Source organism: Brachyistius frenatus, unplaced genomic scaffold (assembly GCF_029030835.1).
Source record: "Brachyistius frenatus isolate BFR_SWC_R1_liver_20210118 unplaced genomic scaffold, ASM2903083v1 Contig_2, whole genome shotgun sequence".
Lineage (NCBI taxonomy): Eukaryota > Metazoa > Chordata > Actinopteri > Embiotocidae > Brachyistius > Brachyistius frenatus.
In genome coordinates this window covers 1,721,127-1,737,191 of record NW_027210601.1, presented here as the reverse complement: position 1 = coordinate 1,737,191, position 16,065 = coordinate 1,721,127, and the positions used below count along the sequence as shown (strand labels likewise).

The following is a 16,065-nucleotide window of genomic DNA, read 5'->3' as shown; positions in this document are numbered from 1 at the left end:
CTGCCTCTCCCCTCCCTCTCTCTCTCTTCCTCTCTCTCTCTCTCTCTCTCTCTCTGTGTGGCTGGTAGTCTAATAAGGTTTCTCCACTAACGCGTCGCCCTACATTGAATTAATGAGACACAAAGCTATCGTTGTCTTAAAGCGACAGCCCGGACTGGGAAAACGGCACAGGCACTCGGCTGGAACATCCCATCACGGCGCAGCACAGAGAGCAGTTTTCTGAATTAGGTGGGTCTCTCTCCTTGCGTGACATTTCACAACCTCAGTTTTGACCTCTCAAAATGTCAAATGATTTTTCTGACAGAGGTTGTTTTTGTTTTTTTTGCTTCATGCCGTCAGCATATCAGGAAAATACACTGGTGCTGCTGACGCAAACAAACTATCAGATTATTGAAAAAAAGAAAAAAAAAAAAAAAAGGGGTTTGGATTAGTTTTAATGACTGTACAAATAATTACAATCCAGATTTCATGGTCATCCCCACACTTTGGTCTGTTGGTTAAAATCAGTCTTCATGGCCAAGAATCTTCACGTAAACATCAACATGTTTTGTAGGCACATACAGCACTAAACATCACACGGTCTCCACCTCCCCCATGCATCTCCATCTTTCTCACACCTTTCACACAAAGCAACACTTGGCTGCAGGCACCTTGGCGTGCGCCCACATTCACCAGCATCCTCCTCCTCCTCCTCCTCCTCTCTTCCTCCCCCCACACCCCTCCGGCTGCATCCCTCAGTGGGTGTAGAGGGAGGCGGTGAAGACGATGTCCCTGCGGATTGCCAGGGACGCCCTCTCCATCTTGCTGCCCAGGACGGAGTCTCCCACGATGCGGGCGGCCTGTCGCACCTCCTTCAGCACCTCGTCCAGGCGCTGGATGCAGCGGACCACCGTGCCCTCCTGGACGTCAGTCAGCTGGGCGATCTCGGCGAAGGGCTGGGACGGGACAGAGGTGTGACATGAGTAAGTTCAGTAGCACGCATCTCGAGGATTGTTTTATGTCTTAACGTGAACTAAAATTGACTGTAAAGTGTTTAAAACAACTTCATACAGAGTAGGAGCCTCGACAACCTTTAACCTGAATTCTCATCAGATACCGGTCTGTGTGGGGAACTGCAGTGAATAGATGCACGTTTCCATTATCATAATGCATTTTACGAGATTTTTGACTATTTTAACTTTTATATAAATCATGTAAACAATTATGATGTGAGTTTGTAGGGAATAAGGCATAACAAGATAACCATAAATCTACCAACCTACAGGAAGTACGATGGCTGAAACCAGGAAGTTAGTCTGTAAATGAGGAATTTTGGCAGTTTAAGTAATAACTTTTAAGTGGATTAGTTTTAGGATGCGTTACACTGTCTTGCCTCAGCAGAGGACGAAGACATGTGCGTCTTTTTCTAAGTCATTGGCTCATTTTCATTAGAAAGTGCACAGTACATATTACGTTTACACTTCACCTCCGGCAATGACAGCCCTGTACGCCCTTGTGTGGAAATTTTTTTAACATCCTATCTTGACAATAAAATGTAAAAACAGCAGATCCCGTCTTATTTAATTTTTTTGCTGCGTCCACTTACTAATGTTATGACGGCTAATCAGAAATTATTTAGTGGTTGTTGTGTCTGTGACTATGAAGCAAAAAAATAAAACGCTTTCTTCTGCTTGCTTGCTGAGTACGTGTGCGTAGGAACCTTCATGTTAAGGTCAGTTCTTGTGAGTACTATGAAATTTAATCCTGCCGCTGCCACTGCTCATGTGGTGCGAGCATCTGTCCGAGTTCATCTCATATTTACACATGCATTGAAGATGTACTCCAGCAATATGATACCGCACTTACACAAAACCGGGAAATTCAGAAGAGTCATCGAAAAATGAACCTTTAAATTCATTCAGCAGACGGCGAGATGTACTCTTGAAATCTGCTTTGAGAGCCACAGAGGACATTAAACAGTGTTTTCACCAGTCTGCACGACGACAAATGATTTTCATCGGTAAAATTGGTTGAATGCCCCTTTAACACGTTTGGTTTTTGTTTTTTTCTCATCTAGATACAGACTGTATTTTCATAATGGGGGCAACTGGCATCAAAACCATGAGCCGCCGTGTTAAAGCTCACCATGCCTCTGGCCCAGCAGTACACCACCTCTGTCAGGCCAAACTTGAACTGGCCTACAAACTCCTCGGCTGTCTGCGGTATCCCACAGTCCCTCTGCAGCTCTCCGATACGCTGAGCCACTGACAGCACCCGCTTGATGCCCTGGAAGAAAAATAGACAGGTGATGGGATGAAGTAGGTAAAAACTGTCGGACACACACTTTTAAGTTTTACAAGGGACTGGCTCGCCCGTCTCTCGGTGTTAACAGGATGAACTTGTCGTTTAAGTTCAGGAAATCCGTTTCACAAACTGCGGCCCCGGCGTCTCTGTTCTTCTGGGCTCTCAGAAATCTCTACTCGTGTCATCACTAATTTAAACCCCCCCCGTAAAGCACTTTCATGTCCGGGCAGTTCCCGACACACACTGACGCCGGCGTTTGGCAGCAGCAGACCACATGGGTGAGTCAGGTGGAGTGTCCGGTTGTCCTGTCTGCATAACGTTATGCATCAAATCTGCACCATGTGATGAGCATGAGTCACCGTGAAGTCTGTACAGTATGTCAAGGACACACGTCACGTTCGCCGTCACTTTAATAACGAGGTGCAAGCAATAAAACACCTCCTCCTCCTCCTCCTGCTCTTCCTCACCTCCTGCAGCGTGTTGGTAATGTGCGGCTCCACCTGCGTGTTCTGCGTGAAGACCAGACAGGACAGCAGGGCGGCGCTCTCCTCGGGCGCCAGCGGGCTCAGGACGTTCTCGAACAGCAGCTCGGTCAGCAGCAGCTCGTGGCTGCTGATCTGACAAGCGACGCGGCCTTTGAGCTGCACCGCCCCGCTGCTGTCGACGTACTGGAGGGACTGAAGGACCTGAAGGAGACCAGCAGGGAAATAAAACCTCTGAGTGTTTGTTCAGGATCCGTCGAGGTGAAGTTTCATTGGGCTGCACTCAATTACAATATATTCCTCTAACACCGACTGTCACCTTAGCAGGCTCTAGAGATGGAGACGTCAGTCAGTCCGTCAATGACTTTGATCCAGACTGATCTCAACAACCATTCGTGGTCCTCGGAGGATGAATCCTTAATTACATTGACTATTCCAGTTTTTCCATTAAGGCCTCTGGGAGGTTTTTGTTTTTTAGTGGAACAAGTATTAGATGATTTCTATGATAAACTGTAAGAACCACTCTGACATTTCATCGAGTGCGACCATCAGGTCAAATATTCAGTTTTCTCGACATCCTCAGCTGTACTTTGTACCTAAATGCTAATTAATAAATAATTATACGGTGTAATTTTGTCTGACAAACAGATATTTAATTTTGTAATCATAGAAGACTGAGGAAAGAAGAACATTTTTGAATTTAAGAAGCTGAAACCAGGAATACATTTTTTAAATTTTTCCTCAATAAATGACTAAAAATGCACCAGTTGTGAAAATAACTGACGATGTATTTATGTTTCTGCTGATTGACAAATCAGAAACACATCAGATCACATCAAACGTCTGATCCAAACCTTGATCCTCTGGTGGTATTCAGGCAGCAGAGTCAGAGACTGGTCCGACACCAGGAACAGCAGCTGGTCCAGCTCCTCCTGCACACTCATCCTCTCCTTAACACGAGCAAACTGACACAAACAAATACACACACACACACACACACAGTTATTGAACTTGAGTACACAACAGCAGTACAGCAGTACTTGACCTGGTTTCAAAATGACAACAAAAAAGCCGCGCTGCATTGTAGCAGAGAGGAAACTGCTGCCTGTTTTACTCTCATTGACACCAGAGGAGAATCACTTGGTGGATATTGTACATAAAACCCAGTGAGGCCAATAACTATATATGAACAGCTTGCAGTGAAGAGCACACTGCATTAACCATTGATTTCCTAATACACACTGTTGAATAAAGACACAAGGAAGTGTGAAAGTGCAGCGATAAGAGGAGACGGTGATACTGCAAGTAAGAGCCTGTTATCTTGCAATGTAATAAGTGGTGAGTGTGTGTGTGTGTGTGTGTGTGTGTGTGAGCTTGCTCAAATGACACGCTGTGCCTGTGAGACAGCGATGAGCTGCTGCTACGAGCCTATATGGTTAATTATAGAAACAGTCAGCACCGATTCTCGCATCTTATCTCGTCAATGATGCTGCCAGGAAGGAAGACAGGAGATACAACACGAAAGCAGAAATCTTGTGGTGGAGTTTGATGTTTATATTGTAAAACTAGATGAGAAATGATAGAGGGATAAAAGGAAAGGCAATGAAAGCGGAGAAATAAGAGACGGCCTCAGAGGGGGGCCTATTGCAAAATATGAGTCTTATGTAAGGCTGTGATGGTAATTAGCTGCATAAGTATGCAACTGCTGCACAAAATAAATTTGATGTCTTTATTCACAAAAACTGAAATATAAATTTCTGCTACATTATTTATCTTTGTAGCACATTTCAAAACTAGAAATAAGTTAAAAATAGTGCATTCTTTGAGGATTGTGTTCACACAAATACAAAACACACACACACACACACACACACACACACACACACACACACACACACACACACACACACACACACACACACACACACACACACACACACACACACACACACACACACACACACACACACACACACCTGCTCTGCGAATGTGGGCGAGTGGATGCAGTTGAAATCCTTGAGGCTGTCTTGCAGCACACGGACCCTCATGGAGCCCTCCACCACATCCATGCTCTTCAGCTGCAGGTCGTTCACGGGGTCGAGGGTCGCTATCTTGCCGCTGGGGCTGGCTTCGGCCAATCGCAGGAGCTCCTGCGTTGCCGTGGAGATGGCTTGGCCGGGAGGGTCATGCCTACAGGACAAGAAGGAGTCAGGAAGAGAGTTAAGAGAATATCTTGACAAAGACAAAAACAAAGGTGATGCGTTTTATTTTGATGGAGCTACTTTTTTTGTGTGATATATTTTAAATTTTTTAAAAAGGAAATAAATAAACAAATCTGTGTTAAAAGCTGACTGACAACAACAAGAATCGCCTCCTCGTTTCCACCAAGCCACCCAGTTGCAGTTTATATTCATATTCGTCCAGACTTATATAATATATGTAGAAGACTTTGAAGGAATTTGGCCAATAAAATCTGATTCTGATAGATGACAAAGTTGTAGCCATGACAACAGACAATACTTCAAATATGGATGTCGTTGCAAAGAAGCTGCAAATTCTAATATGTGGATGTTTCACACACATCTTCATCCCGACAACACAGAAGATCTATACACTGATGTTGACTAGCTAGCAATCTTCACTGCCTTTATTTATTTATTTTCTTGCCGTGTTATTGCCACCACCTGTCAGTCAGTGGACCTGCGTGAAACCAATTGTCGGGTTTATTCGTGCATGTGGATGATGTAAACAAAACCACCAACTTAACATTTTGCTCCATAGCGCTGCTACTGGTCAAAAACTCCAGAAGGCACCTTTAAATGAATCGTCTCAAACACACAGTAGAGAAAGGTTACCCAGGCTGCCCGCTGCAAGGTATCATAACTCGGGTTAAATACAAGAGCAGCTGTTTAGCTTTCCTAAATAAAGACACAAAGGACACGAGCTCACACACCTGAACCGCGGTTGCTGTCTCTTGTTGTAGTTATCGATGATCCTGTCTGGAATCACTTTGAGGGTTTTCACCGTGATGCCCGAGACGTCCTGAAGCTTCAGCTTCTGAACCGTGTGGCTGCAAGGGCCTGACGGAAACCAAAGACAGACAGGAAACATCATTCCCGTTCTGCTGCTGAACTCAAATATGTCTGAGAAAAGCAGTCGTGCTTTAGTGTTCAAGAAGGGGACGTCGGTGAGGAAGCGTGAACACCTGAAACCATCTGCCTACCTTCAGGTATGAAGAGAGCCGTGTTGAAGAGGTGAGGGAAAGCAGCGTTGTTGTTGCCTTCTCCTTCCTCGTTGCCCTTCTCGCAGATAATGAGAGCCGTGAAGGTGCGATTCACCGAGTCATTGGATACCTGTGACACAGAGAGAAGACAGAGGTGGAAGTCAGAGACACACAGAGGCACAGTGTTCACACAGCGGGGACGTCACGGTCGACTTGTGGCTCAAAATGTAGTATTGTCGCGTGTTTTTTTTCCACGCGTGTGGTTATTCCCTCAGTTCAGACACAGAGGTTGAATGACACCATAACTCTGAACCACCTGCAGGTGTAAATAGCTGATTGTCTAACTTTTCTCATCAGATGTTGTAATATCCCTTTGCCCACATGTTCCTCAAATAGTTGTTCAATGTAAGTCGAGGGTTTCTTCAAATGAATCTCTGGTGCCGCCATCAACAGGTCAAACAGGATACAGCTTTTCTTGTACTGGAAAAACAGTACAAAAAATATAACAACGACATTGGCACTTAAAATGAAATTATAATTATTTAGAGACAGCCCACCTCTGATGAATGCAAGTCAACAAAATTGTTGGTATGATTGGAAATCTTCTATTTGGCTTGTAAGCAAAGAGGCACACATAAGAAATGAGACACAGACTCTATAAAAACGATAAGGCTGTATTATTTACACACAATGTTCACGTCAATACTTCAATACTTATCTTGTAAAACAGGATAGTTTTACTTCACTTATCTCCAAACACAGTTTCTGCATCCATCAGGGTAATTAAATCTTTTTGTAATTTGTGCATGTTCATTTTTACACTTTCATTTGTGGAACTAAATTCCCCTTATTTTCCATAATTTTTTACTATAACTTGTCATTAGATTGTTAATTGCTTCCCATATTAACTAAATACAGCAAAATTTAGAAGCTTTGGATTTTGTATCCGTCATGCAGCACCATGAGGAAGGCGTCTGAAATTCATTCTGCATCAAGACAACGACTCCAAACGTGAATGAATATAAATTACTATATATTTTACTAAATGACATAAATGTTTCATTCTGGTTGTTTTAATTGTCTAATGTTGTGCAGCACTTTGGTCACATTGTTGTATTTAAATGTGCACGTATACAGTAAACAAAACTGACTTGACTATCTTGAACCACAATAAAGAAGGAGGAGTCCTGAAGCAGTTGTTATGAGCTCCACAGACCTGATCTCAACACTGCGGAGTCAGTCTGGGATTACATGAAGAGACAGACGTCCACAGAAGAACTGCGGTGTGTTCTCCAACATGCTTGGGAAACCGACCTGCCGAGTACATTGAAAAACTGTGTGCAGGTGTACCAGGGGAGCTGTTTTAAAACCACAACACACCGACCTGCAGAATGACTCCCAGGGCGTTGAGATGCTGTTTGTTGTTAACCACCACAACTCGGCCCACCGACAGAGCTTTCAGTCCGTTCACAGACTCCAGCATAGCGCGCTGACAATGAAACACCAGGGAGGAAATGTAAACGATAAACACGCAGCTGATCAAAGCCGTGCAAACTGATCTTCGGCGTTTATGCTGTACAGTGTGTGCGAGCGTACCTGGAGGGCTTCTGTGGTGTTTCGCAGCTCCGTCACGGTGTGGTAGTAAGGCATCAGGTCGGACAGCTGGCCCTCCGTGTCCAGCGGAGGCAGAGTGGACAACGCCCGCTTCAGCTGGCTGATCCTCTTCTCCTGGGCCTAAAGCGAGAGGAAGAGGAGGAGGAGGAGGAAGACAAGAAGAGAAGAGAAGCAGCTGTTATGACTTAAAAAAGAGAAGGAGGACAGGAGGGGAGATTAAACAGGAATAAAAGGCAGAACAACTAAATAATGCTGTAACTGTAACAGAAAGTCTTACTTTTTTATTAATTTTATACTCTAGCCTCACTTAAAGCCTCCTCCTCCTCCTCCTCCTCCCACTCTGCTGGTCTATGTTACCTGAGTGTCCCTGTGGCTTTCAGAGAAGCTCCTCCTCATCATGTCGGTCACTCGGAGGGCTTCCACTCGCAGCAGGTTGAGGATCATAGTATAGGTCAGTCTGAACTGGGAGTGGAGGGTGGTGGGTTTACCCTGAGCAGGACAAAGAGGATGACGTCAGCACAACAGAAGTCAGCACAGAAATAAGTGGCAAGAGTGCTCTGAATTTGTCTACTGATAACACTGATGTCCTTTATCATCAGAAAGTTTTTGTTTCTTTACATGTAAAAAAAAAAAACTGAACAAAATGAATCAGTGTGAGGAAGGGTAGGTTCACGGGCAGGCTACATTAAGGATTCTTATTTAACATGTTTTTTAAAAGAGCACCGATGTGTTGGCTTCATATCGTGTTATAAACGAAGCACACAAGATTGACAAGCAGAGAGACATCCAGACACCCAGAGTTTATCCAACGACAGCACTTATGACAAACTTGCTATTTTTGGATAGGTATACACTAAATCCCTCGGCCCCGCACCGTAGCTAAAAAAATGATATTTTTTTTAATCTCAAAAATCCAATAACACTCTAGGTGGTCAAGAAAAGACTACAACAAACACATAAAATAATGTTACACCATCTACAGAAGAGCAGGCTCTGGCTTTCCTACATTTAATCGAGAATGTAAAGCTCCTGTCAGAAAAAAAGGGATAAAAGCAAAATGATTTGAGCACATTAAAATCCAAACACTCCTTTCCAAACTGCCTACAGATGGAGACTGAGTTAAAGGAGCCCACTCAACTGTGTAATTAAATGTTAAATGAATAGCTCAGCGACACCTTCCTTGAGTCACAGCCAAAATAAACAAGCGGCGCAGCTCTGCTTTAGATATGCGGGACCGATTACCAGGAGACTTAATAGCAAATGATGTATAAACCCATGCGGCAGATGGATGTGACAAAACTAAACCACTGCTGTGGGTTTTGAAACGCGGAGAGCCTCACCAGCATCATGACATGCAGAGCTGCCATCTCGTGAACGCCGGCTTTGCACAGGATGATGACGGTGCCGGTGGCGTCCAGGCCTCTCCGGCCCGCTCTGCCCGCCATCTGAATGTATTCCCCTAAAAGTACGGTTCACAACATAAAAGAGATATCCAAACGCGGTGGTTTTTCTCGACTCCGATTCATCCTCCGAGATGAAAGAGAATAACAAATGTTGGTTCATGATGAAAGAGCGGAAACAGCGCGTCAAACCTGGCAGCAGATTTCTGAAGCCGGTCCCGTCGTGTTTCCTGATGCTGTCGAACACTACGGTCCTGGCGGGCATGTTCACTCCCATCGCAAATGTCTCAGTGGCAAACAGCACCTGGGAGAAGAAAGGAATATGACGAGAGTTAGAAAGAGCCAATTGTATCTGCATGTTACGCTTAAACTAGCGAGCGGGTGGGTTTGCAATACATAGTCACTTTAGTATAAATTTGTTTGTTAAATTGATTCGATCTTAATCATTAAAAACTAACATCTTTGATATCTTTGTTTTCATCTTCCTGTCTGACTCACCTTTACGAGACCTCGCGAGAAAAGCATCTCAATGACCTCCTTCAGGATCGGCAGGATCCCGCTGTGATGGACTGCGATTCCTCTCTTCAACAGGTCCCTCATGACCAAGATCTGCATCAACAAGTCTGAAGCTGTATTACTGTATTCTACTTTATATCTGCACAAAGTTAATAAATAAACCATAAAATAATGCCGAAACCAATATTTTATCAAATGTTAAAAGCCAATAAATCTCTTGATTACTTTATCCATTTTAAATAATGCATCACACAGATCTGTGCAAGTCTGCGACTTGCAGTTTTGATCATTGCTGATCGATCGTTTGGCCATATTAATGTTAAAAAATACTAATTATGCCCATTAAAACTTCAAAACTTTGTTTTGCTAAGCAACCCAAAACAAGATATTCATTTTAATTTCACATAAGACTTTAAAAACATGGATTGATAAATTTGCAAATGCCTCATCACTTTAGCTCTACATCAGTATGCTTCTGCAAGTCCTTGCCTGGTGCAGCAAATATGTACCCAAAATAGAGAATATTTTTTCTTTCCCTTCATTATGATGAATGTATTGTACCGAGGGGAGCCGTCTGTGCCAGACGATAATTAAACATGCAAATAAAAGGAGAAAATGATCATTCAAGCAGAGTGAATCACTACTTCAGAAAGCGGCCTGGGGAGAGGAGACACCAGGGTCCCCGCTGGCTGCTGTTTACCTGCGGCAGCTGCCGGTCTCCTCCTCGGAGGCGACTCAGGCTCTTCTGGAAGAAAGAGTGGATCTCGGCCTTCTCGATGGAGGTGGTCAGGTCCATGGAGTCCAGCGAGCGGGCGTTATCGTCGCACCGCGTCCGGGAAAAGGTGAACGCGACCACCGGCGTCTGCTGCCGTCGAGACAGGAAGTGCACGAGGGTGAGCCACACTGCTCGGTCCTGAAGGGGGAAGAAGAAAAAAAAAAAAAACAAACACAGACAGGGATGAGACACACGAGGATGTCGTTGAGGGAAATCAAGATTCAGACAGCTGATAGAAGAAGAATTACCTGACTGGCTGTGGTGCTGTGAGAAGTGTTTTTCGTGCCAAATGATTGGGCGTGTTTGCTGGTGCGCTCCTTTTTGGCATCGACGGCGGTGTAATACCTGAACAAGGAACACAACTTCCTTGAAGAGAAATAGCTCAAATTAACAATCACCTAATAAAGTCCCACACAGTGAAGTCGTACCCTTTAGTCATGAAGTTTCCTGCTGGGTCCACGAGCAGGAACATCTCTTTCTGAGTCTTGGTGCTGTTTCCAGTGTACAGATAATGCTCCAAAGGCACTGGTCTCTTCATCGTGCTGATCACATAAATGTGCTTTTTCTTAATACGACTGGAGTTAAAAAAGAAAAAGAAAAAGAGAAGCAGAAAAAGCAATGTTCAAAAAATAAAACAACACAACTGATGCTAGGAGCTTATGTGTCATTTTTGGAACAGATATCCGAGATAAAAATCCAGATTGTAGCCTCTATCACTGCTTAAGAAATAGCTCTCTAATATTCATTGTATTGGCTGATGTCAGTGCGGTGCATTTACCCGATCCACTCGCTAAACTCCAGAGCATTTGGCACTGTGGCGCTAAGGAGAATGATACTGACGTGATCAGGAAGCATAATCAAAACCTCCTCCCACACAACTCCTCTCTGAGGAAAACAAACAGGAAAGGAAAACCAATTATTCTTGATTTCACACAGTAAATCAGATAAATGGAGGGGAATCTGCGGGGCGGCCCCCTGACCTCGGCGTCGTTAATGTAGTGGACTTCATCGAAGATCACCCACTCCAAGTCTCTGATGACCTCCGAGCCGTTGTAAAGCATAGACCTGAGGGTGGACAGCACGATAAAGGAGTCTAGAAACTTTCTTTTTTGAGCACATCACTCTAATATTTATAGCACACAGCCGGAGTACCTGAGGATCTCTGTGGTCATGATGAGACAGGAAGACTCGGGACTGAGCTGCACGTCGCCCGTCAGGAGGCCAACATCTCCAAACGTGTTTTTAAAGTCTCTGAACTTCTGGTTCGACAGAGCTTTGATAGGAGACGTGTAGATGGTCCTATAAAAACACCAGGGAGAGACCAAATATGGGAACCTTTAATACTGCAAAGACATCAGAGTCCGACTTCTGATATTCTACATTTTTAGAAATCAAGTATAACAACATGTAAAGAAAGCTATATATTAATCTGCACATCGTTTGTCTAATCATGTATTATCTATGTTTGAACATTAGCGGCCCAGACAGATTCTGAAAGGCTAACATTTTGGAGATTTGAACTTTCCACTCGACCACAACAATAAACCTTGTTGTAGCATCATCTGTAGCCGATTATTGATTTAGCTAGGTTACATTTTCTTACAGCCAGTAAAGCTAATCGTTATACCAGCTGTTTGAGGCTATTACATTGCTAGTTGGCAAACTGCTCATTGGCTAACTGTCACATGTTGAACTCTTTTCACTTTTACTTTAGTTTACTTTATGTGTACATTACCTGGATTAATTACTGTATCGAACATGGAGTTGGTGTTGTACTTTACTGGGGATCCTATATTTCTTTCTGGCATAATGAACCGTGTAACTTATTTGACAGTTCGCTTACACTTTGGTAAATCCAGTTTTCTTTTTTATTGTATGCAACAATTTTTGCAATTAATTTGGTTTACCTCTTTTTATCCTGTGAACTCATTAACACTGAATTTCTTATTTAAATTTTTTTTAATGTGATTGCTGTTTTTTTTCTTCCTGTCTAACTTCAAAGCCTAACGGCCGCCTTCAGTTTGTATTGAAGAGTGTTTAGTTCGCTGCACAGCTGTGCTCCTACACACATGTGGTGGCCAGAAGTAATAAAGTCGCACCAACAAACACACACCTTGTCATGTGTTTCTGTGAGAGAGCGATGGCGTACTCGGCCACCACTGTTTTGCCAGCGGAGGTGTGCGCAGCTACAAACACAGAGTCGTGAGCCTCCAGCCTCAGCACAGCCTGTTTCTGGAAAACGTCCAGCTCAAACGGCCACTGAGCCAGAGGAGGGAAGAGAAACAGATCAGTTACCGCCGGATGCTCAGCCGAAGTGATTTTCATGTAGTGATTCATCACACAGAGACAATAAATAAAAGAGGTGGGAGGAAAGTGTGTGCGTTTGGAGGAACTGACAGACATTATATCATATTTTAGGTAACTGGATGATTGCAGGAATCCCCACCTTAAAAGCTGGGTTGGGGATGCGTTTATAAAAATCTTCACAAGGTGATGTTATGTTGACAGGAATTGCCCATTTCTTGTTTTCCACCGGATTCTCTTTTGGCTTTGATTTCTCCTCTTTTCCTGTCTCCGGGGGAGACAAGGATGACACAGCATCCTGAACACAGAAGAGGACGGGATTTCAGTGCAGCTCATGTTCAGCCAGAGGCAACAGCATACTTTATATTTAGGTCATATAAAAAGGCATAAAGGGTTGCATTATGTTGGGATTAATTTTAGTTTGCAAAATTAACAAGTAATTATATAGGATTTAGCTGAAAACATAAGTCATTTTATCAGACGTGTTTCTTTGTGTCAAACTTTTGTCGGCGATTTCCATAATGCAAAGATCCATTTTAATATGGACCATTTGCAGTTGATCACTTTAAGCTGAATTAATGTATTTTACCAAATACAGAATGTTAAATGAGGTACCTTGATGCCCAAGTCTTCGAGACTGTTTGTTCTGGGTAGTTTGGGGGCTTCTTCACTTCCTTTGCCTTCCTCCTTCTCCTCTGCCTCAGGCTGAAGATCAGGGATGTCTTCCAGTGTGGACAGGAGGGACATGAGGTTGACCTCCGGCTTTGCTAATTTGGCATCTTCGAGATATAAATTTAAGTAAAAACAGTTACGAATGATTATCTATAAACCATGAAGGATTTAAAAAATTTTTTTTTTTTTTTTTTACATACATAGGACTGTGATATCAAACCTTTGTCAGTAAAATCCATCCCAGCTTTAAGTCCAGGCGGGACTCTCAGTAAATCTATGAGAGAAAAGTGACAAATTAAACCAGAAAAAACAGAAAGAGCAACATCATTTCTGACATTAGTTTTACAACGCTGAAAATCACAATGTAAAAAAATTGAAATAAATCACCATTCTCAAAATCTATTGCCGTCTCGAGCTCAGATTTATTTTTAATTTGGTCCAGAGTGAGTTCCTCCATCCCTCCTGTGGAAATATTGCAAAAAATATATCAGGAGGTAATGAAAACACCTCACTTGCAAACATCTGCACTAAAGGAAGAAAACAAATTACGAAAGTGAAATTGCTTTAAATGACTGTGTCTCACCGGGGAGGAAGGGGTAGTTGGTGTTGCTTCCTCGGAGGCTTTCTGAAGGAGGTCCAGGCTGCCGCTGCAACGACAGCGAGTTCTTTGCTGACATGCCTGTGTTCTCCAGTAACACCTGAAGGAGAAAGGATAGATTAAAAAACAGATTGAATGTTAATTAGCCTTCACTTTGCTTAGACCCGTAATGATCACATTCTCCTTTGATAGAAACCAGAAATATAGAAAAACGTGTTGGCTTTAAACTCTATTTTTACAATTTGACAGATTTATCAAAATGATCTTTTCTTTAAACCTATTAATTGATGTTAACTTAATCATTTTGATTTCTTTGGGTTATTCAGATGATGAGGAGGAGTGGGACTCTTTTTTTCTTCAGCAAACATGTCACAAAACGTGACCTCAGAAATGGTTTTATTTTTGTCTGTTGATAGTGAGAATAATTCGCCCAAATAGAGGTAACAGAATGAACAGCTACGATGTCGTTTTAAGACGTTTTAAAGGAAAAGGGAGCCACATTACCTCCGTGAAGTCCAGAAGCATCCCTGTGGTTGGATCTCTGACAACGGAAAGACCAGAGTGAAGCGCAGACGGAGTGCAGTTGAGCAGAGAGGCGATATTAACCTTCCTCTCAGTCACCCTGGAAATAATGACACACAAACATTACATCTTCTTTAAGTATATTAGATAAATCCAAACCCTAATAATATAACATCCGATCATTATTTTATTTTTTTATCTGCGCACTGAATATCTTTATTTCCCCCCCCCTACAAACAACATTTTAGAGCTCCCAAACAGGCCTGAAATTTACGATTACATTCTTTTTTGTTATTCAATCAAACCTATAAATAGATCATGACACTAGTAATGCCTTCTACACCACCAACATCCAAATAATAAACAGTCTTACGTACTTGAGAAACTTCTGGAAGGCAAAGTCTGTGTCGTGTATAGGAAGCCAGGCAGGGTCCCGTAAAAACTGTTTCTCTACTTCTGTCTCCAAGGTCAGGCTGGTGGGAGGAAGGCCATGAGGAAGCTGCGCAGGAGAATAGCAAATCAGATTTAAGTTGAGTTCCTTAATTGCATGTAGTTCCCCCTGCGTTTTCCACAATGATTACTGTCGACTATTTACAGATGGTAATATAAAATAATGAATCAAAAAAAGATTACCGACTGATCACCATTTGAAATGTGACCCCCTACAAAACGCTGCTTTTTGTAAAATGTCCACAAAAAAAAAAGTTGGAAACCTCTGGGTCAATCTTGTGTTGCATTTTAAGTTTATTATATCATATATTGTGGCAAATATTCATCTGGAAATCAAGTAAAGCTGTCACACAGAGTGGAAGTAAACAGAAGCATCAAATGGGAATACTTAACTGAAGTCCAGATACTTTAAAACGTACAGCACTTGAGTAAATGTACTTTACATTACTTCCCGGCACCGTTACTGACCGTGCTCTGCGGAGCTAAAGGCTGGTCTGGCAGGGGACGTGTGATGAGCTCAAATCTGCCAGAGCATCCCATCTCCAGCAGGGACATCGGCAGGTCCAGGGGGCCCACAGGGGGCACATCTGCAGAAAAACAACAACAACAACAACAAAGGAGACTGAACGTACTAAACAAAAACAGACCAGGAGGAGGCGTCCTTTTAAAACACTACTAACTCAGATCGTTTATCTTGGCTCTATGTATTCAAGAGAAACTGAAACAACGCCGATACAGTCATTGGATAATCAGATTAATATTAAATCCATGAATTGCTGAATGAAGCTCTGATTGACAGCAAGCTGGTTAGCAATATTACCTACAGGCTACACACACACACCCAGCGTTAGCAACCGCATGAGCAACATAAAACACACTTCACTTATATGTAAATATACGGAAGCTGGCTTCACGTTAATTAAGCCACAACTTACTGATTCTGTCCATGCCCCCCACTTTGTAAATGAAAGCTAAAAGTTGCCACCAAGTAGTTTTTGTTGACGCCTCGGAAGTTGTCAACATTCCCAACCGGAAGTGGCTAGCAAAACTGAGCTAGCGCCAACAGGAAAAACAAAAACTGTAAAACGTGTCGCTTATTTCCACAGAGCTGCTCACAGTATGTAAATCATTGTTAAAAATCCACAGACACGTTTTTCTTTTCTTTTTTTTTTTTTTTTTTTTTTTGCTAACTTTTTTTTTTACCGACATTTTTTTTTTTTGGTTTG

General features: G+C 42.8%; 1 protein-coding gene across 1 annotated transcript; it reads right to left on the bottom strand.

Moving 5' to 3' along the window:
- Nucleotides 1–140: 140 nt before the first annotated feature.
- Nucleotides 141–16,019, bottom strand: skic2 (SKI2 subunit of superkiller complex). Its single transcript, XM_069692528.1, has 29 exons — nt 15,775–16,019; nt 15,308–15,426; nt 14,767–14,888; nt 14,372–14,489; nt 13,853–13,967; nt 13,657–13,731; nt 13,490–13,543; nt 13,213–13,376; nt 12,740–12,895; nt 12,407–12,552; nt 11,446–11,592; nt 11,274–11,358; nt 11,072–11,178; nt 10,722–10,868; nt 10,542–10,638; nt 10,219–10,431; nt 9,501–9,611; nt 9,195–9,306; nt 8,943–9,061; nt 7,960–8,091; nt 7,585–7,722; nt 7,373–7,477; nt 5,989–6,118; nt 5,719–5,845; nt 4,742–4,955; nt 3,620–3,730; nt 2,751–2,969; nt 2,125–2,265; nt 141–935 (listed from the first exon to the last, which is right to left on the bottom strand). Exons 1-29 carry the CDS (start codon nt 15,860–15,862, stop codon nt 735–737), a joined length of 3,813 nt encoding a protein of 1,270 aa, XP_069548629.1. The 5' UTR covers nt 15,863–16,019; the 3' UTR covers nt 141–734.
- Between the last annotated feature and the right edge of the window lie 46 nt (nt 16,020–16,065).